Below are 22,680 nucleotides of genomic sequence, written 5' to 3'. Positions count from 1 at the left end.
AGATGGCAGACTACAGAGGCATACCTAATATAACTATCTATATTCAGTCGTGCTAAAGTTACACTTACCCTTTTTATATTTATGTATTAGCAGCAGACGTTTTATTCAAAACTACTTACAAACACGAATACATCAAAGCAGAACGATTATCCAGCATTGGGCGGTAACCTTCGTTAAACAGCGTCTGTGCACGAAACTCGATCAATATTCATAAGACATTTTTTTCATTGGTTAATTCGTCAGTTGTCCAGCGCTAACGTCTCCCGCGTAGCCAATCAGATCATATCTGCTAGCAGAGCGCATTCATGCGTAATTAATATTCAGAAGCCAAGTACAACACGTCCTACATATGTTTTGCGTCATCACGTTTAAATAACCCGGAAACATACACGGATATTGTAGCGCAGATAAGCGAAATTTACTGGTTTTGTGCTTTTTAACCCCCTTAAGTTATGAAATGGAAAAGGGTTTTGCCTTTAATTCCAGCGGAGAGGAGAATGTTAAGAGTAAGGTATGTGTAGTTTTGTTTTTTAACCACAGAGTTACGGATTTTGAAGCCTAGTATAACTACACCCCTACCAAGTCATGTTGAACCTATGAGATACAAAAAGATTTATAGATATTTATATTATATAAAAGTATTTTAAACATATGTATTTTTTTATTTATTAAGGAGATGTGTTTATTTCTATTTACGTTATGTATTGATCACATGGCTTTATTTAGAAGTTGTAGGGCTTATCCAGCAGTTTATTATTTATATTTTTATTATTTATTAAATATATTTCATTTTACATTTTATTATAATTTAATATAATAATATAAAAATATAAAAATATAAATATGTCTTTTTATTATTTATTTAGAAGATGTGTTTATTTCTATGTATGTTATGTATTGATCACATGGCTTATCCATCAGTTTATTATTTACATTTTTATTATTCATTAAATATATTTCGTTTTACATTTTATTATAATTAATGTCACTTCTAGATTGACAAATATGTCATGTTATGCTCTTATTATGTTATTATTTCTAATATTGATTTGTCTTTTTTGCAGGTGAACCATAAATGCAATTGGGGCAAAGTCTTTTAAAGGAGGATGATCCATCATTAAGGGTTATTAAGGAGTTAATGCACACCTGAAGATATTTTATCCCCATCATGTTTGTGACAGCATACCTGGCGTTCATCGTATTGGTTGGACTATGTGTGGTTTTAGAAATCACGGCCCGTCGACTCACCTCGTCCCAAACCACACAGACGGCGGTCGCCAATCCAGCATTCAGACGCTTCCAGAACATCTTTCTGAAAGTGTACCTCCTTGCCCTTTGGGCAGACTGGTTACAAGGACCGTACCTTTATAAACTGTATCGCCATTATAACTTCCTGGAATCTCAGATTGCCATCCTGTACGTATGTGGCCTTGGTTCCTGTGTCCTCTTTGCTCCGGTGGCCGGATGGCTGCCTCAGTTTCTGGGTCGAAGACAGACTTGTGTCCTCTTCTGTGTGGCTTATTCAATCTGCTGCTTTACTAAGTTATCACGGGACTATTTCATGCTCATCCTAGGCCGTGTTTTAGGAGGACTGTCCACCTCCCTTCTGACCACCACCTTTGAGGCCTGGTATGTGCATGGTCACACCGAGGTTCATGACTTTCCCAAAGAATGGATTCCTGTTACGTTTACTAAAGTTGCAAGCTGGAACCACGCCCTGGCGGTTGCCGCCGGGTTGGTGGCAAACCTGTTTGCAGAATGGCTCGGGCTGGGACCAGTAGCTCCGTTTCTCCTGGCTATCCCGAGTCTTGCCATCTGCGGCTGGTTTGTGATGTTCGACTGGGGTCGAGAGGAGAGCTCGGAGGGTGCACGTGGAGACAAGAGCACCCCCCTTTTAAACCCTATAAACGGGCCTAAGTTGCAAACATCAGCTCGGGCGCGTTTCTGGCGAGGATGTTTGGAGGGTCTTCGCTGCTTGCTGTCAGACCGCCGCGTTATGCTTTTGGGCGGCGTTCAGGCGCTCTTCGAAAGCGTCCTTTATATTTTTGTCTTTCTTTGGACCCCTGTGCTGGACCCACACGGCCCTCCACTCGGAATTGTCTTCTCCTGTCTGATGGCCGCCAGTATGGCTGGCTCCACGCTTTTTCGGCTAGCCACATCAGCCCCCTATCGACTCCAACCCGGTCATCTGCTCTGCTTGGCGGTCCTACTGGCTTTCTTCTCCTTCTTCATGTTGACGTTCTCCACCGTGCCCGGCCAGCCCCGTCCAAGGGAATCTCTTCTGGCATTTCTCCTCCTGGAACTCGCCTGTGGGCTTTATTTCCCAGCGGTGAGTTTTCTCCAGGGCCGCGTGATCCCAGTGGAGAGGAGAGCCGTGGTGTTGGCATGGTTTCGTTTGCCCCTACACCTCCTGGCTTGCCTCGGGTTGCTGGCTCTGCACGGGGAGGTTTCTGGCGCAGGTGCGGGCGAGGCCGGGGGTGGCACCAGACACATGTTTGCAGGCTGTGCGGTGATGATGTTGGCTGCTCTGCTCGCTGTGGTCAGCCTTTTCACTGTGGGCAGGAATGATGCGGACTTGAGACTAGAGGGAACCAAATTAGATGGAGAAATATGAGTAGGGCAGAGATGAACGCTGGATGATCACAGTGAGAAAGAGTGTTTGATATAGTTTTCTTTTTAATAGCTGACTTGGTTAAACAATTGCATTTATGTTTATTTCCTTATTTCATTGTTAGTTAAACAGGTCAAGTCCTTGTAATCTGTTCTTTAATATTTTTACTTTAAGCCAAAACTGCAAGGACTTGAGATTATTCCAGACAATGACTAATAAAAAAGCATCATTTTAAATGCATTTGCATTCCAGCCATCAACTAAAGACCAGATGTTTGAAATTAAAATGGGTTTGGAGATTTGCCACTTAAATTAAGATGGATGTACAACAAATCGAATTTAAATATACCATATTGTCATAATTATGTGTTGGGGAGTTTTTCTGAATAAACACATTGTGTTCATTTCGTGAATTTGTTGGATTTTCTTTTCAGAACAGTAAAAAATCATACAAATGTTATAACATCTAACATCTACAGTATCTACTACAACTGACCATACATTCAAGTAATGGTAAGCATTGTCTTTTATTGAAATTGATGGCAACTGAATAGATTAAGGCTAATGAACAAACATTAAAAAGCATCTTTTGAGAATATAAAAATAAATAATCTTAAATGAAAACAATCTATTGTGAAGTCTAATGACCACAGACATTAATATAGTTTTCATGTATTTACGTCCAGTCTTTCCGATTTAGATAAACCTCCAACACAACATGAAGTTTTTCTAAATCAGATTTCTCTCTTATATCCCGTAAAATGTATTGAAATATTCATCTCAGACAATGTACAATTAATTTTTGTGTATTGAAAACAAGTAAAATGAAACTAGCTGATATCTACACGGCTGTATATGGCTTGTATGTTTAGGTGGGTGAATTTATATAGTATATAATATTTCAGATATATTGTGTTTATGATAAACATTTAATGGTTTCTCACAGTTTTTCGTCAATCAAATTATATTAAATCTACATGAAAGATTGTTTTTCTCTTTAAACAATATTGAAAAAAATCTAAACGTTAAAAAAAGTGTTCATTAAAAAATAAACTGGTAACACTTTACAATAAGGTTGTATTAATAAAAGTAGATGGCTTAACTAACATGAACAATAGATTTTCAGCATTTATTAATTCATGTTAATGTAAATATAGTTATTCATGTTAGTTAATGGTGCATTAAAGTTTAAAAGTTTGATTTAAATAATATATTAGTAAATGCTAAAATTAACATGAAGCAAGATTAATAAATGCTGTATAAGTATAGTTCATGTTAGCTAATGCATTATCAATAACTTTATTGTAAAGTGTTTGCATTGTAAAGTGGCATGCTTGAAAAAAAATAGATGTACTAGTGTAGGTAGACATTCGTTTTTTATTACAGATCTAGTGTAGTTTTTATAGAATTTGAGATGTATTTGATTTCATCTCTTACACTCAGAGCTGAAACTCTAAGGTTTCCCCATCACCACCTATTTGTAGGAAGTACAACCTGTGGCTCAGTAGACTCGTGGATGTTTTCAGTAATAACTAAGATAAAAACACAATTTCAAAATAATACAAACAAATAAAAATTATTCTCAAATTGGCAGTCTCATATGAGGAACACATTCTTTAGTCATTTCTAAAACTCTTGTTTGCTTTCTTGGTAAGATTTGGCAGACGCTTTTATCCAAAGCAAAGCTTACAATGCTTGCTATCCTTACATTGGTTTATCAATATGTGTGTTCCCTGGGGATCAATCCCCCTGTGCTGCCAGCACAATGCTTTAAAAATAATTATACCACAGGGCTGTTAAATGCTTTATTGTGATTGGTTGAAAAATGTTCAATGGGTATGCATTATTTTTCGATATATGCACACCTAACCTGTTAAATGTTTAAAATAACCACCAGAGCAATGTCTTGTGGTATAAGCGGAATAATTGACTTCCAGTAGTATGAATTATTTGAAAATTATGCACACCCGCTGTAAATACCACCTTGGGTGTGAATCCTTTTCTAATAATTCAACGGCCGGTCGTCAATTATTCCTTATAGGTTCTTCAAAGCGATGCTATAGAAGAACCATTTTTTTCAATTCCTCAACCATTCAGTCAAACTTTTATTTTTCTTTATAAAGAACCGTTTTCACTACCAAGAGCCATTTTGGAAACAGAAAGATACTTCGATGTCAACGGTTCTTTATGGAACCAATCGGCCAGAAATGGTTCTTCTATGGCACCTTTAATTTTAAAAGTTTACCAACTGAGCTACAGGAACACTCGTGTGTTATATTGCAAAAAAGCACCAATATTAAACCTGTGCAGAGGTGGTTTGTGAAAATGACCTTGTTTGCCCGTGCTGTGTTCAATTTCTCATTTAAATGGCTTAAATGGAAATCCTACAACTGTCCATAGATGGATAACTATAAAAAAATAAACTATTTTTGGGCTTTACGTTTATAATATACTTTGTTTATTTTGGCCATTGTGCTATACCACCAAATCGAGTTACAGGTGTCCTATATGGGAAAAACAACGAAACAAATTATAAGCAAACAAAATACCGCCATGAAGGCATTCATTGTCGGAAAACGTGATGTTAAGTAGAATTCCTAATTTTGGAATGTTCATATATATTTGCTATAATTATTCACCCAAGTACATTGTAGTGTTTATCTCCGTACGTTTTCTTGTTCTCCTGTTCTCGTAAAACAGTGTTACCCAAAAGTTCAAACATCATCACACAGATACACAGACACAAAATACTACAAGAGCACATTCACTACATGTATTTCTTTTTTAAAAACCAATAGGCAAAATAACCCATTCCCCCGAGAGACCCCATTAGGAAAGATGCCCCAAAGAATGACGGAGGCTTCTTTTTTACCATTCGGAAAGCATTGGGTAGAACCGCAGACAGCAGGGTCGTGTGGACGTCCCCCAATACCTTGCGGAAAGCGTAGCGCTTCTGCACACGTTCGAAAAAAGACTGGATGTTTGCCCGGCTCCCATCTTCCCAGTATTTCTTTGAGAGTCCCAAGAACTTGAGCCTGTGCAATGTGGCTCCGAGACAAATATCAGCTAGTGTAAAAGTAGGTCCACAAAGCCATAATTCACACTTTTGACCTGGGAAGAAATGAAAAGACAATGTGAAGTTATACCGGAATACCAAGCAGAACGATTTCAGCTCTAAAAAAAAATACTGAATAGTTTTTTTTTTACAGTATACAGTATTTTTACTGAAAGTTAGTAAAAATGTTATTTGGTTCAGTCATATGTTAATAACTGTTTTAGAAAACATGTAATTTAAAAGTAAAATTATGTAAAATTGTAGTAATAAAAAAGTAAGAATACCTCATGAGTTTTTACTTGGAAACAACTGGCAGTGTTTTGTTGTTAACTCTTTCCCTGCCATTGACGAGTTATCTTGTCAATTAAAGGCGGAGTGCACGTTTTCTGAAAAACGCTTTGGGAAAGGGAGTTGGGCCGACTAGTACACTAGTAGCCAATCAGCAGTAAGGTGCGTGTCTACTAAACAACATCATTGTCTGGGTTGCGTTTGTGTGGGGCAGATCTATCAAAAGAAGGTCCAGAATCTATCGAGGTATGGGTGTTTGTTTAGGTGATTTCAAATATCAACATTAGCTTTTAGAGATCATGCCTTTAAGAGAAAACATTTGCATAAAAAGGTTTTATGGTAATCTTTAATCCTGCGATTATCCACTAGATGGTGCACTTACCCAATTTATAAAAAACTGAAGCAAAAAATGATTTACTAATTTTAAACTGTGTGTATGTTTTGAGAATCGTTCTGAATCTGATCTCTAACAAAATTCCTTCACAAAAATGCAATTATTTCAACTTTTTGCTAAAAATAATTTTTAAAGAAAAATACTCATATTTAAGAGTTTATAAGCAGAGAAAAATATAGATAGGATGAAAAAAATTCCCTATGTTTTGATTGTTTATTGTTTGATTGAAAGCAGAGGGTCTGTTCTTTCATTTGATATATTTGTATATTTGTATATTTTTAGAAGAAAATTTTCCTGAAAGGCATTTTGTGAAAATCACAAAAAAGGCAGGCAACTTTTCAAAAAAGTGAATATGACAATATGACATCACAATTCAATATTCCTATAATTTAATAACTTATATACATGTAAATTGAATATATTTGTGACCCTGGACCTGAAAACCAGTCATAAGTCGCATGGGTAAATTAGTGGCAATAGATTTTTGTATGGGTCAAAATTATACATTTTTATTCCAAAAATGATTATGGATAATCCAGTATTTATATTAAAGATCCATGTTCCATGTAAATATTTTGGACATTTCCAATACATTTGTCAATAGTAATAGGTGCTGCTAAGGACTTCATTATGGACGATTTTAAAGGCGATATTCTCAATATTTCAATTGTTTTGCACCCTCAGATTCCAAGTTATCAAATAATTGTATCTCAGACAATTATTGACATCTCATTACATCATATCCCAAACATCAATGGAAAGCTTATTTGTTCAGCTTTCAGATAATGTATGCAAGAAAATGGTGGTCCAGAGTCATGTTATTCATTAATATATTTTTACATATTGCTCAAGTTGGTCTTGAAAACCGAAATAGTTTTGGTTAGCAAAAATTATTGACTCAACACGTACCTTGATATTCCAGTTTTCTTTTCTCCAGCTCCGCCTCTACTTGGTCTAGTACCATGGCCAACTCACCAAGGATTTTCTTCAGGTAGTTCACATTGTCATGGTCCAAGATCTTTGCCTAAAAATATAAAGGTTTAAGTTAAGGAAGGCGTCCACATCCAATTTCCTTTTAAGATTTAATTATGACTGCAACATTATTTAAGCATTTGGCAGATGATTTACTTCAAGCGACTCACAGTCGCTCACATTTGATCAGTATGTGTGTTCCCTGGGAATTAAACATATGACTTTTGCACTGCTAACACAATGCTCTACCAATAGTGCTACAGGAACTCTCACAATATTTCCGAAAATGATTTTGTCGTGCCAATAGTAAAATAAAGTCTTTACTGTTGACTAACCATGAGTTTTTTCTGCTTGGAGAGGTATGGTTCTGTCAGCTGAGGTTCTTCGTGGTCCAACTTCATCAGTTCAGATGCTGCATTTGCCAAATGTCCTGAGAGAAAAATCCCAAACAGACATTTCATATTCACATCATAGTTGATATCTAAGTCTTGTAGCATCATCATGAATTATGTAATTATGCAATATTGTGGTAAACAGGCACTACTTAAAACATTGTTTAAATGTTCCTGACAAGCAATTCAAGATTTTAATTGTACGATAAAAAAAAAATTTACGATAAAAATCAACCGGCTAAATGGATTCCTTCCAAGTGCACCATAACAGAGATTTATTTGCAATTACTGTATGATGCATTTCGATGACATCTCTTGCATTAATTTGTCTGAATAAGCTTTACTTCAAACTGACACATTGCGTAATAAGCAAGCGGTGCAGATCTAATATCGATGAATTGCACAAATGGGCCAATGTTTGAGCAGTTTAGCGTGACAAGGATGTCGTGTCATTTTACAGTCAACATCTGAGGTTGCGATTTGCTTTTCAGTTTTTCACAATGAGGAATAAAGAAATTCTCAGACTGAGCAGATTATGTGAAAAATCAAATACTGAAGTTCATAAACTGTATTCCACAAAGGAAAATGGTCATTATATTTTTGCTATAGCTTTTTTATAAACAATTAAACACAGTAAAACTATACTGGCAACAGTAAAACACACAGAATAAAAGCTAATTTTACTGTAACCTTTATTTACATTAATGTCCAGTTGGACCAAATTGTCACATTTTTGTTGTTTAAATTATATATTTTTTGTGACCTTGTGCTTATTTGCTGTGTAACGCAGTATATACGGGGCAGATTGGGAATAGTTCACTCTGTATTGGGCAATAAAACTATACTGGCAACAGTAAAACACACAGAATAAAAGCTAATTTTACTGTAACCTTTATTTACATAAATGTCCAGTTGGACCAAATTGTCACATTTTTGTTGTTTAAATTATATCTTTTTTGTGACCTTGTGCTTATTTGCTGTGTAACGCAGTATATACGGGGCAGATTGGGAATAGTTCACTCTGTATTGGGCAATAAAACTATACTGGCAACAGTAAAACACACAGAATAAAAGCTAATTTTACTGTAACCTTTATTTACATAAATGTCCGGTTGGACCAAATTGTCACATTTTTGCCGTTTAAATTATATTTTTTGTGACCTTGTGCTTATTTGCTGTGTAACTCAGTATATACGGGGCAGATTGGGAATAGTTCACTCTGTATTGGGCAATAAAACTATACTGGCAACAGTAAGACACACAATAGAAGCTAATTTTACTGTAAACCTTTATTTACATAAATGTCCGGTTGGACCAAATTGTCACATTTTTGTCGTTTAAATTATATATCTTTTGACCTTGTGCTTATTTGCTGTGTAACGCAGTATATACGGGGCAGATTGGGAATAGTTTACTCTGTATGGGGCAATAAAACTATACTGGCAACAGTAAAACACACAGAATAAAAGCTAATTTTACTGTAACCTTTATTTACATAAATGTCCAGTTGGACCAAATTGTCACATTTTTCTTGTTTAAATTATATTTTTTGTGACCTTGTGCTTATTTGCTGTGTAACGCAGTATATACGGGGCAGATAGGGAATAGTTCACTCTGTAAGGGGCAATAAAACTATACTGGCAACAGTACAACACACAGAATAAAAGCTAATTTTACTGTAACCTTTATTTACATAAATGTCCGGTTGGACCAAATTGTCACATTTTTCTTGTTTAAATTATATTTTTTGTGACCTTGTGCTTATTTGCTTTGTAAATTAGCAGAAAACTCTATAGCAAGCTTTAAAACGTAACAACTTGCCCCATACGGAGGATAAAACTATTCTCAATCTGCCCCGTTGTCTCTAGTACGCATAAATGCTTATACTCAGAGATGCACTTACTACGTATTTCAGCAGTGGCATACTTTGGGATCATGGAGTCGGTTGTCAGTTCAGGATGTAGGATGCAACCGTGTGTGTAAGCATCCATGGGCAGCCCATCTAGCAGATCCCGGTACTGCTTTATTCTTGCATACATGGGTGTGCCTTCATCAGCATTCAGCTGAGGTATTGTGTCTAAAAGACAAAAACATACAAAGAAAGGCCATAGCTGTGTGTCCAAAATCACCACTATCACTTTATACAGTATACTGCACGGTTTTGGGTGTCAGTCATTTGTCAAAAAGTGGACAATATTTACAGCATTCATTTAATCTTATAATCCCTGCAATAATAAGCTTGCAACTCCTTTACACTGTGAATTACCCATAAGGTGAAGATCTCTATTTAAATATATCTAAACAAACGTATTACTCTTTAGCATGCTATAAGATTAGTTATTCATGACTTACTGTATTTAAACTGTTCAGTCAGTATTTCATAAAAAACAAAAGTGAAGACAAAGGCTGTCATGCCTGCTAATATTAGGCCTGGTGTTCCTGGAAAAGGTCAGCAATGTTTTGAAGGGGTATCCCATAATGCATTGCATTGTCTGTACCCACAAGATAGCAGGGCAGCACCTGGCTGAACTTTAACAAGCTGACTAATCGCTTATCAGACCTGCAGCTCTTAGCTGACTGCGAACGATCAATTTATGCATACGCTGGACCCTAAAATGCATCTCTAAGCCCAAATACATCACAAATTACACACACAACACTGTATGCATGTTCCTTAAAGCATAAAACATGGTGCTTGCAACTCAGGGGTGAGGGGGTCACAGGAAATGCATGGAGTGCATGTGAGCTTGAATACAAATGCCTGCATTGTCAGAAAAATGTACTTAAGCTGTCACTGGGACGGTACCCTTTAAAAAAGTCTTAATATGTACCATTGAGGTATCTTTGAGGTACAAAATATGCCCCAGTGACAGCTCCAGAATTGACATAGTATCACAGTTCAAAAATCGGTATCTGTATTACACACAGATGATGTGTCTTATTTAATGCCCTACATGAAAGCCTGCTTTATCTGTGGGCATTACCACCATCCAATCTGCCCGGCTTCATTATAAATCAAAGCTGGGGACGGCTACTGTAATTCAGGTTGGCCAAAAGCAAAACGTCCAGCATTAAAAGAGTGTGAACAAGCATTTTAACAATCTGTCTCTTTGAACATAAATCTATGAACAGTATCCACAACAGAAGGACATGACAAATCTAACCGTAAATCTCATGCAAATTGTTTACGTTTTATGTTTTACTAGAAAGCTTGCAGAACAGTATTTAAAGAATTTGAATTTTTTTAAGGTAAATGGTTGCAATCAATTTATTTAAGCTACATTTAAACAAAAAGATTAGTAAAATAAATTAAAAAATAAATAATTTTTGTTTAAATGTAGCTTAAATAAATTGATTGCAACCACTTACCTAAAAAGCAATTGAGTAAATTGAATGAATCATTTTTTTCAGTGTATGTCATTTTTATTGGGTCAAAAAGTGACAAACCCAACACTTGGTTTAAATTAACCCAGAAAATGTTTATATTTGACACAACAATGGTTAAAAAATAAAATGTGAGGACATCAGCTCCAACACCCCAAACTTCATTACAAATCTCATTTGATAAAAATTTGAAAGTTAATTATTTTGTGTCCGCATGGTTTAATTAAATGTAAAAGAGTTGAAATTTCAAAATAAATTTGCAGATAACATTCTCTTTTTTGAGGACCAAGTGTAAATGGTTTTATTTCATTTTGAAAGAATATTTGGGGGATAATTGCAAAAAATGTCAATGTGGTGTAACCGGTCTGTGTCAATTGGTGTAACTAGTATTTTTTTTAATTAAAATATAAATATATTCATAAAAAAATGTGGAATAAAATATAATCATCTAGTTTAGTGTAATATGATAAGATTTACAAGGTACACGCTACAAAAAGATAAATGGGACCTGGGGAATCGTGCATCACCATACACTGAAAAAATTATTAATTTAATTTACTTAATTTTTTAAGGTAAATGGTTGCAATCAATTTATTTAAGCTACATTTAAACAAAAAAGATTAGTAAAATAAATTAAAAAATAAATAATTTTTGTTTAAATGTAGCTTAAATAAATTGATTGCAACCACTTACCTAAAAAGCAATTGAGTAAATTGAATGAATAATTTTTTTCAGTGTATGTCATTTTTATTGGGTCAAAAAGTGACAAACCCAACACTTGGTTTAAATTAACCCAGAAAATGTTTATATTTGACACAACAATGGTTAAAAAATAAAATGTGAGGACATCAGCTCCAACACCCCAAACTTCATTACAAATCTCATTTGATAAAAATTTGAAAGTTAATTATTTTGTGTTCGCATGGTTTAATTAAATGTAAAAGAGTTGAAATTTCAAAATAAATTTGCAGATAACATTCTCTTTTTTGAGGACCAAGTGTAAATGGTTTTATTTCATTTTGAAAGAATATTTGGGGGATAATTGCAAAAAATGTCAATGTGGTGTAACCGGTCTGTGTCAATTGGTGTAACTAGTATTTTTTTAAATGAAAATATAAATATATTCATAAAAAAATGTGGAATAAAATATAATCATCTAGTTTAGTGTAATATGATAAGATTTACAAGGTACACGCTACAAAAAGATAAATGGGACCTGGGGAATCGTGCATCACCATACACTGAAAAAATTATTCATTTAATTTACTTAATTTTTTAAGGTAAATGGTTGCAATCAATTTATTTAAGCTACATTTAAACAAAAAAAGATTAGTAAAATAAATTAAAAAATAAACAATTTTTGTTTAAATGTAGCTTAAATAAATTGATTGCAACCACTTACCTTAAAAAATTGAGTAAATTGCAAATGTAATTTTGAAATAAATATTGAAATAAATATTGAAATAAACATGCTTTTAAAACAAGTTTTTTAAAAAGATTTTTGAAATTCTCATCTTGCCAAACCGTTTTTGTCACTGAACCTTAAAATAAAGCATATGTTTTACACAATCTGTATAACTTATAAATTTGGGTAATTGTGAAATGTAAAATACTCTGTCCGAAAAAATGGTCAAAAATGGTCCCCAGCTGTCACTAGGACAGCTCTTTAAAAGGTCCTAATATGTACCATTTATTTAGGTACAGATATGTGTACAATTGGTACTAATATGTATATGGCCTCTCTTGTCAGGGGCGTCGGACTGGGGGTAAAACCAGTACTGATTACCAGGGCCCCAAAGGAAGAGAGGGCCCTTGAAAAGTCTAGAATATAATTTGGGGGTGGGGCATGGGGGCCCATCAGGACTTCCTATGCATAGGGCCCGAGATCTTGTGCAACGCCCCTGTCTCTTGTACCAATGTCTACCTCTGAGGTGCTAATATAAATTCCGTAAATGATAAAGGTGTAGGTTTTGAAAGGGTACCACACCAGTGACAGCTAGGGACCATTTCTTGACCATTCAGAAAAATCCACTTAAGATTTTTAAAGGCCACTGATATATGCCGATCTAACTCGGATTTTACCACTTGACTGAGCTTAGATCAAGAACAGAGTTTTTTAAATGGATCAGTGAAAACACTTCACCTCCCACACTCAACACATAGTCCGTGTCACATCTGAGCCGTTTGAGAGAAGATATATTACACTACAACAGCAACGCTTCACTCCTAGTAGTGCATACAAAGGGAATCGGGAAACCGATTAAATAAAGAGAGTAAAAGAACGTTAATTGCTATACAGTTTCTTTAAAGCACACCTAACCGTGTACAATCAGGTGTTTTGTCAAAGGGAATGATGGTGTTTGTTCAGGAAACTAATTCCCCGAAACACTGAAGTCTGAGTCTTAAAGAGCACCTATTTCATTGCTAAAAACGACGTTATTTTGTGTATTTGGTAAAATATAATGTGTTTGTGTGGTTTATGGTTAAAAAAACACATTATTTTCCACATATCGTACATTTACATCGTACATACTCCACATTTCTGTCTTCCTGAAACACACAAATTTTGTACACAACTCATGGATTTGAAAAGCTCTGTGTCCCTGATTGGCCAGCTAATCTGTACGTTGTGATTGGCCTGAATACCTCTAACGTCAGCCGGAAATGTGAAGCTCCTTACCATGTTTGAAAGATTTGCTCACAATGCAATGCTAATAGGAGTTATCTTACAGGCTAAGTTCAAAGTGGCTGGAATTATCCCAGGATTTTTCCCCAATCCCAGGAAGTAAACTGTTGCCTACAATCCGTGTGTTTGTTGTAGTCCAAAGAAAAAAAATTACGTTGGAGACGATAAGTCTTACTTTGTGGTTTGTACCTTTTGCATATTGTTAACACTAATACGTAAATCGGACCATAAAGGGACAAGTCACCCAAAAAAAAAACTATTAGTGTTTATTCAGTTTCGTGTTGTTCAAACACATCAACTTTTTTTATCAATGAATGTTTAAAGGGGATCGCACACCGGTCGCGCAGCTAAGCGTCGCGCCGAGTCGCGTCTAGGACAACTCTGAGGTATTGTAAACCGGAAGTGCACATTAAATAGTGCGAGCTACGTCAGATAACGTCTACTTCAAAATGCAAAATATACGTTAGCAGCCAATGTTGATCGTTAATGGTTTTGGACAAATATGATGTTTTTTAATGTTAAACTATGTGAGTGGCGCTGTGTGGCGCGACAGGGATTTGAGCAACTTCCTGAGTCACAGCTGGGCGGCGCCGGTGTGCGTATACTCATAGAAAACACCGGCAACCAATCGGAAGGCGGAAACCTCGGCCTGAGAGGAGTTCAGAGAATGCATTCGAGCGTCAGAGCGTCCACTACAACTTTTCTTTAGCGTCGTTGTCAGGGAAGCCAGAGCTTTTATTGACGCTCTCGCCAGTGGCGGTCTGAATGCACAGTTAGTCATCATCCACTTCCACCGCATCTGTTTGTATACAATGAAAGTGAACGGAGACCGAGGCTGTCAGTATTCGACATTCTGCTGAAAACCACTTTCTGAAGATAATATTTTTGGAACAACATGGGGGTGGGTAAATGATAAAAAACATCAGTTTTGGGCAGTGTTGGGGAAAGTTACTTTTAAAAGTAATGCATTACAATATTTAGTTACTCCCCAAAAAAGTAACTAATTGCGTTACTTCATTACTTTCCATGAAAAGTAACTCTTACGTTACTTTTAAGTTACTTTTGCGTTACTTTTTCTTACTTGGCTGAGGCTTGATCTCTTTCAGGTGTTTTTTATGATCGCACAAATTTCAAGCTCTGGCCTGCCATCTCTGTTTCTGACTCAAACTGTTCCCGCTCATGCGCACTAAGTGCGTAATTCTACGTTAATATGTTCAGTTTAATTTAGTACATATTTAATTTTTAAATTGAATTAATTAAACTGAAAAGTACCTCGCATTACCTTTTTTTAAAAAGTAACTCAAATATTAATGTGTACATTTATAAAGTAATGCGTTACTTTATTCGTTACTTCAGAAAAGTAATATTATTACGTAATGCGCGTTACTGGTTTTGGGTCAACTTCCTTTAGGTAAGTATAGTAAATAACAGTATTAATTACAGTAGTGTGCTCAGTCATACCTCCTACAAAGTTGGTCTCTATGTAATCAATGATTTGGTTGTAGTCGCTGACAATAGTGTCTCCGTGGATGAAAACCGGCACCTCCTCGCCTAAATTCAGTCTCATGAACCAAGGCTCCTTGTGCTCTGTGAGTGGCAGACTGACGTCTCTTTCTTCACACAGTAGCCCTTTCTCATTGATCACCAGACGCACCTGTCAATTAAACACACAGTGTTGTGACATCACCACTACATCACAGACTGAGATCATACTGTGCACCCAGAATGCATTAATAATGTGAATAAGTACATCAGAACCAGAAAGTTGATGTCAATAGTTGTGCTGCGCAGACTGATCGGTGCGTGACATCACATTACAGCAAGATGGCTCTCAGTGTATTTTGATGTCACATGCAAAGATATCCATGAAGTGAAACACAGGACACAAAGAATGTATGTACACAAACTCTGTACACAGTGGTGCAATGGTAATGTATTATTGGATCTTGTTAAATACCTTCTGCAGTCCATAATAAATAGACAAAGATGTCAACTATGTACAAATCTGTTATACGTTTTTGTACTCTATTCATGTTTGATGAATTCAATCATCTGTGTAAATTTTATAAAAAGACTTTTATAAAAATATAAAAACTGGTACATTGTCAGCAAAAAATTTGAAAATGGTCCATACATTGCAAAAAATGATTTTCAAAAAAAAAAGCTTGGTATTTTTGTCTTGTTTTCAATAAAAAAAATTTAAATAAAGATGCTTTTTCTTGATGAGCAAAACGACCCAAGAAAATAAGTCTAGTTTTTAGACCAAAAATATCAAATTTAAGTGATTTTGTGAAAAAAACAAGCAAAAAAATCTGAAAATGGGGTAAGCAAAAAATATTGATCTTGAACATTTTTTCTTAAACATTAAATTCAAGAAAAATTAGCTTACCCCATTGGCAAATTTTTTTTTTTTGCTTGTTTTATCCATAAATTTGATACATTTAGTCTAAAAACTAGACTAGACTAGATTTGCACTGATTTTTTTGCGTGCAAAAAATTACTTTTCTTTGTCTTGTTTTCAGTAGAAATATATAAGAATTTTTAAATCAAGATGTATTTTCTTGATGAGCAAGTTAAGTGAAATTGTGGTTGAAAGAAGCAAAAATATCTGCGAATGCGATGAGAATTTTGTTTTTGAATTAAGTGTTTTTTTTCTCACCCCATTGGCAGATAATTTAGCTTTTTTAAGCACAAATTCACTTAAATTTGATACTTTTTGTATAAAAACTAGACTAGACTAAATAAAACTAGACTTATTTTCTTAGGTCATTTTGCTCATCAAGAATGCATCCTAATTTAAGAATTTTTTGATATTTTTACTGAAAACAAGACAAAAATACCAAGAAAGAAAGTAATTTGTTTGCAGTGTAGCTGTCACTGGGCCAGGTCCCTTTAAAAAATACACCTTTGAACCTTAAGAGTGTGTATAGTACATCAAAGGTGCCTACTGGTACCAAATGTATAAAAATCTGTACCCAAATGGCACATATTAGGACCCTTTTAAAGGGTACAGCCCCGGTGACAACTTGGGAACATTACTGACAATTTTTTCAGACAATGTTCGGTAAGCAAATCAATATAATAAAACATTTCACGGGTTCACACTTACAAATAAGTTGAATTAATTAAATTTGTAAACGTATTTGGTGTGCTGTCCGGGGAGAGGGCTCTGAGCAGGGAATGAGCCTGAAACACAGAGTATCCCCCACTTTAAGGAAATAACTTGGTGAGTGAGAGGAGATAGATAGATTATGTGGGATCTTTAGCTTTAGACAGCTTGTTAGAGACATAGAGACAATAACTAAATGTCTGCATGAATTCAGGCACAGGAATGATCCTGTTTTCTCCAAACTGTATGTTAAATGACCACAGTAAGGATAAAATCCTGCCGCATACTATCAAGCCAGGTCAATCGATCAAGATAAGGCAATGGGTACTGACTGATGGATGACAAGCTTATCAATCAGCAGACTGAGGATAAGCTAATGAACATCAGCCAGCATTCAACACTGTCTGTGCCGAGGCCAAAGGATGTGTTATACAGGCATTAGACACGTCTAATGAAGCATTTAACATCAAGTGTGCAATATCTATGCTTGACCAGGCACAAAATAATCTACAGTGAACTAAAATCCCCGGAAACAAAAAGGCCCTCTCAGTAAAATTAAAAGATCAGCAACGTTAATCTGTACTACCTGAGATGACACGGTTGTTTTGATGTTCCCAACGCTAAATGTTGTCCGATATTTCTATACAAAGATAAGTCTGGAGAATCATTTCTCTGGGGTACTGAAAGAAGAACATTGGTGCAGAGCTTTGCCATGTTTATCTCTGTAATTCTCTGGTAAGTAAATCGGAGAGGGATTTTGGCAGGCCATTGAGTTTCTGCTCGGATTTCCATTCAAGTCTGCAAATGCTGTCATCAGCATGCAAGAAAGCATTGAGATCTCAGCCTCACGAATGTTCTGGTCAGTGTAATATTGTTGTGAGGAGTCAGCTTTTGCTTGAGATATCATGCATTCAAAACATGCATCCACCTACAGATGACTGAGCATAGACAGTACCCTTTGAAATGATAAACACACCTGGTCCAGATGTGCACAAAACAGCTAAATATGAAATCTCCATTTGTGTTTTTACAAAGCATTATTACAATGCATTATTTATAACATCCTGAGCAAAGCAACGACCCACTGCAAATGCTTATTATTTATTATCACCCTCATAAGCACTATGCATGCAACTGATCTTAGCCTACAGTAGTAAATGAATTCTGAGGTTTTGTCATTACGCGAAAGTACGCGATGCAATAGACAGGTAGGCCAATAAATGCACATGCATCTCCTGAACTCTCCTGTCCCACTGCACTGCACTGAACGCTATAGATCCATCCAGGGCTCCACCATTTTCAAGCTGTGGTGTTGTTTTTACCTTTTGAGAGCTGAAGGACTGAGTCCAGTGATAAAGGACGAGCCTGTCTTTGGAGTATGGCTTGTGTTCTATCGTCGACTCGTTGCTTTCTTCTCCGTCAATGATCTTGCCATCTTCGTCCATGGCTGAAATGGGCCACCAGCTACAGTTGGTGGGAGTAACATTGTTGGAAGACGCCATGACAGAGGATTTTGTGCGTGTGAGAGCGTAGCAGAGAGAGAGAGAAAGAGAGAGAGAGAGTAGGAGGGAGGGGAGAGATGGAGCGCGCGCAAGGGGATTTCAGCACCACGATCAGCGGCAGCACCAACACGCCTGTATTAATAATTTGTTTGTAATATATGTTTTTTTTTTTGTGCAATATACATTTATCAAACAAATTCATACTGTACAAACAAACAAAATATAAGCATCGTATAGACAGATTTAAAGGTGCATCTGAGGAAAGGTCACGGTCAGGTCAGACGCCTTAGAAGTTAGCAAGGATAGCAAATTTATGTTGTGCAGTATGTGTATTTTTATCGTGTCTTGTGATTTTCATCTTTTCAGTGTTTGCATTTTGTATATTATACTGTGGAAATGCATAGGATATAAATTATTGGATATAGTACAGTTGTATTTAAAAGGGTTAAAATAAACCAACCATGTCAATTGAACCGGCGTGGTTTGTTGTATTTCGTGAGGATCCGGTGAAAATTGCTGATCCGCATGACAAAAACGCAATTGCAGATTGTTGCCGGCAGAGGTCGCACTTTGATCTCGCCTCAGCCCCACTGTCTGTCTATCTATCTATCTATCTATCTATCTATCTATCTATCTATCTATCTATCTATCTATCTATCTATCTATCTATCTATCTATCTATCTATCTATCTATCTATCCGTCTGGCTGTCTATAAAGATGCTTGTTTGTTTGTTTGTTTACCTATAGTAATAATGTTTGTTTATTTATTTAATGACATTTATTTATTTATACGAATTATTTGTATTATTGACTACATTTAAGTCAAACTCATTTAAATATTGCAGAACATATTAAATAAGTTTTATCCAATCTATTTACAGTGTTGAAGCACTAATAGTTTAGGGTCTGTTTAACCTGTTAATTAGATTACAGCAAATGTGCCAATCTTACTTTTGCGTCTCTCCTATCTCTCAAATGTCTCTGTCTCTCCCACCCTTATCTCTACGTCTCTCTCTCCCTCTCTCTCCAACTGTCCTTACTTTTTCACAAAAGTTCTTGCAGCCAGAAAAGAATGAGATTGTTGATTCATGAACAATTTCCAAAATCTGACTTTATTCCCCTGAAAACATACACAGAACATTAAAGACACAAACTTCAACGACCCCCCATATGGACATCCAGTCCAAAACCTATTCTGCAAGTGATCTGGCAGCTCTTTAAAAAGTGCCTGGGTGCCGAAGGGCGATTGGGCTGTATTTTTGGAACAGCGTTGGGATCTGGTAGCCTTGTTGGGACTGTTAAACATATCCAAGAGCACCAAGTGCAAAGAGGGGAGGCAGGGAGAGGGGAGAGGGGTTGAAAGCCATGAAAGAACACTGGCTCGACGATTTAACTAAATAGTTAACATGCAACTTACGAAAAAGCAATCCTCCCTCTCCCAAGTAATTTAAATAACGACGAGCTTTAAATGAAGTTGAAATCATTTACGACACAGGATAATAATATAGAAGATTTTAACATTATCGAGGATATACTTCTCAACAAATGACGCGCGTAAACGACGATTCTGTAACTTCAGCACAAGGAAACGCTTTATCCACTTTACGCATTTATGGATAACATTTAATGTTCTGTTATGATCTTAACGCGGGTGTCCAACTGACATTCCCGCATTCTAAGTGGTTAGTGTTGATTTTTAAATTGAAAATATTGAATTGAAAAGTTTGTAGCAATTGCATCGAAGAGTAATGAGCGGAGGTCGCTTTGAATTTGACGATGGCGGTGCGTATTGTGGCGGATGGGAGGGAGGCAAAGCGCACGGGCACGGGATCTGTACCGGACCCAAAGGACAAGGAGAGTTCTCCGGATCCTGGAATTACGGATTCGAGGTGGTGGGAGTCTACACCTGGCCAAGTGGAAACACCTACGAGGGGTACTGGGCGCAGGGGAAGCGCCATGGCTTAGGTGTGGAGACCAAGGGACATTGGGTCTACAAGGGAGAGTGGACGCACGGGTTTAAAGGGAGATACGGAACGCGTTTTAGCCAGGGCAGCGGTGCCAAATACGAGGGCACTTGGAATAACGGATTGCAGGACGGGTATGGCACGGAGACATATGCGGATGGCGGTAAGGCTGGAGAATAATATTGTATGAGAGTTTTCTAGCTGTTCACAAAGTGACATTTTAAACTGAGGTCAGTGTGTAAGATAATATCCGCACTTTAAACAGTGTGGGCATGCATCCATTACGCACGCGTTATCCTTTACGCACGGTTTTAGGATTCTTCTAAATATTTATTTTTTTAGAGAACGGCAGGTTTGTATTTAATTTAATGATTCACTGATTGCACATTACTTGTAAACGTATGGCTTACAATCGTGAAACCCTGGTGTTGCCACAGATGTCCTTTTGGTTACATGCCCATTGCTAAGAAACATTTGCCAGTTGAGAGGGGCGGGTGGTTACAAACGAGAAGTGTCGCAGATCCTGTTCTTTCTAAAGGTGTGGCTAAGTACAAGTAAAAGGGCTCATTCACAAGTGGCCAAGTTTTTTTCCTTCATGTACCCTTATGTTAGGAACAGCACATTTCCGACAACATGACTTCCCTTTCTCTTAAGCTTCCAGATTTATTTGTATTTTTTAAGCCATTAGGTGTCAGTTTAAATCACTCCCTTGCAATGTTCTTTATAAAACATTCCTTAGATTACAGATTTATATTTGCATATTTACTATGTACAAACATAGTTAATTTGAAAAAGAAAACAAAATCAGTAGAGCTCTGTCCAAATTCTTATAATGTATTGCATCTGAAGAGCTCACCAGACATCTTAGGTGCTTCAAAGTATAAATAGTAGGCTATAAACATACTCGATATACCAAATATGCCATTTTGGCATCTGTTTTTTGGAATATACTTAACACAACCGAGAAACTAATTTGCTCAGATTTTGTTAAACAAATGAAGAACAATTATTGCTACAATGCAGTTTACATTCCTCAAGAAGGTTTTTTGTTAAATTTTACTAACCAGATGCTTCGTAAACTCCCATAGCCTTTTGGGATATCACAGTGTCCAATGGTTGCATAGCTGACAATAGCAGCTGATTCAGAAGGCCATCCAGATATTGAATGTGAATGCATATTTGGACAAAGTGCTTATTTGACCAACTTCTTTATTAAATGTTGATCATATTTAATAACTGGTCATGCTTGAACACCTAACTGGTTAAAAATACCTAATGTACACTCTCGGACAAAAGATCCAAAAGTTGTCACTGTCTGCGAAGGTACCTTGGTAGGTCCTATGGTACAGATATGTACCTTTGAGTTACTAAAATGCACCTTTTAGGTACCAAATTATCCTTTTTTTTTAAAGGTACCGCCCCAGTGACAACTTTTGTACCTTCTTCTTTTCTGAGAATGTAGATGCAGATGGATTAAACTTCATTGTGCAATCTTAATTTTTCAAATTTTTAAATGCAAATAATGCAATATTATAAAGTGCCTAAATTCTTTTGGGGGCCACAGATAACTGTACATTGGTTGACTATGCAATACATCATATAAAATATGTGTCAGTATAGTGTAGGTCTCTTCCTTTATATTGTATCTATGGACCTGGTAGCTGAGTCATCACTGTAAGCAATGTGATTAAGGCACAATAATATCCGGCCTGTCCCTCGGGACTGATGGAGTTCAGACATGTGTTGCATGACAGGACCAGACCCACAAGCCCCCATGACATAAATAACCGCACAGGGTTTATTATCCCAGACATAGATAAGAAAGAGACAGTTTGCTAACAGTTGTACTGCTGTAAATACCATTGTCACATGTCACACAAGTTATGTGTGCAGTCAATTTAAAACTAACTTGGATCCAAAACAAGTGCGCTGTGAAATGCAATCTTCGTTGTTGATTGTATTTCTGTAAATTTGGAGAATTACATCCAGAGTTTTTAAAGGACCGGATCATTTCTTAAACTTATTTTCTTTATCATTGCATTATATATAGTATTTTGCAAAAGTATTAGGCCACCACTAGGTTTGTTGATTTAGCAAAGTTTTAAAGATCACCCATATTAATTTTTCTTCAGTGAAAAGTATTTAGTTTGACCTCTTGTGGCACTAAACACATCTTGAATTTTTTTAAGAGACATAAAGTCATGAAGTCATTAGATTACAAAATTCTTAACAGTTCATTTTATAATTTTATTCTCTTTTAAAACACTGCATACAGATTTCCTGTATTTTTTGGTTGTATTCTAATAAAAAGACAGAAAAAAAT

At 36.2% G+C, this 22,680-nt stretch overlaps 3 protein-coding genes across 3 annotated transcripts in view; 2 read left to right on the top strand and 1 right to left on the bottom strand.

Annotated features, from left to right (window-relative positions):
* Nucleotides 1–279: 279 nt before the first annotated feature.
* mfsd5 (major facilitator superfamily domain containing 5) lies at nt 280–3,023 on the top strand. The gene is made up of 2 exons (XM_065285337.2): nt 280–511; nt 1,065–3,023. The coding sequence occupies exon 2, from the start codon at nt 1,169–1,171 to the stop codon at nt 2,612–2,614; it is 1,446 nt and encodes a 481-aa protein (XP_065141409.1). The 5' UTR covers nt 280–511; nt 1,065–1,168; the 3' UTR covers nt 2,615–3,023.
* Nucleotides 3,024–3,150: 127 nt separating this feature from the next.
* Nucleotides 3,151–18,450, bottom strand: gdap1l1 (ganglioside induced differentiation associated protein 1-like 1). Its single transcript, XM_065285338.2, has 6 exons — nt 18,213–18,450; nt 15,243–15,435; nt 9,615–9,788; nt 7,655–7,749; nt 7,257–7,371; nt 3,151–5,721 (listed from the first exon to the last, which is right to left on the bottom strand). Exons 1-6 carry the CDS (start codon nt 18,390–18,392, stop codon nt 5,378–5,380), a joined length of 1,101 nt encoding a protein of 366 aa, XP_065141410.1. The 5' UTR covers nt 18,393–18,450; the 3' UTR covers nt 3,151–5,377.
* Nucleotides 18,451–19,700: 1,250 nt separating this feature from the next.
* Nucleotides 19,701–22,680, top strand: part of jph2 (junctophilin 2) — a 29,750-nt gene continuing 26,770 nt past the window's right edge. Inside the window, exon 1 of the mRNA XM_065285339.1 lies at nt 19,701–20,520. Within this exon, the coding sequence (XP_065141411.1) occupies nt 20,142–20,520 (379 nt within the window). The 5' untranslated portion in view covers nt 19,701–20,141. The remainder of the gene's footprint in view (nt 20,521–22,680) is intronic.

This window comes from Paramisgurnus dabryanus, chromosome 21 (genome assembly GCF_030506205.2).
Source record: "Paramisgurnus dabryanus chromosome 21, PD_genome_1.1, whole genome shotgun sequence".
Classification (NCBI taxonomy): Eukaryota; Metazoa; Chordata; class Actinopteri; order Cypriniformes; family Cobitidae; genus Paramisgurnus; species Paramisgurnus dabryanus.
The sequence above is the reverse complement of the archived record's forward strand: the minus strand, read 5'-3'. Positions and strand labels throughout refer to the sequence as shown.

Bases quoted from the DNA above. Each gene is read 5' to 3' on its own strand.
- mfsd5 (XM_065285337.2), top strand. From the start codon at position 1,169: ATGTTTGTGACAGCATACCTGGCGTTCATCGTATTGGTTGGACTATGT.
- gdap1l1 (XM_065285338.2), bottom strand. From the start codon at position 18,392: ATGGCGTCTTCCAACAATGTTACTCCCACCAACTGTAGCTGGTGGCCC. The intron at 7,372-7,654 runs GTTAGTCAACAG...TTATATTTTTAG, and splicing joins CCAAGCAGAAAAAACTCATG to GCAAAGATCTTGGACCATGA. The intron at 5,722-7,256 runs GTACGTGTTGAG...ATTTCTTCCCAG, and splicing joins AAGAAAACTGGAATATCAAG to GTCAAAAGTGTGAATTATGG.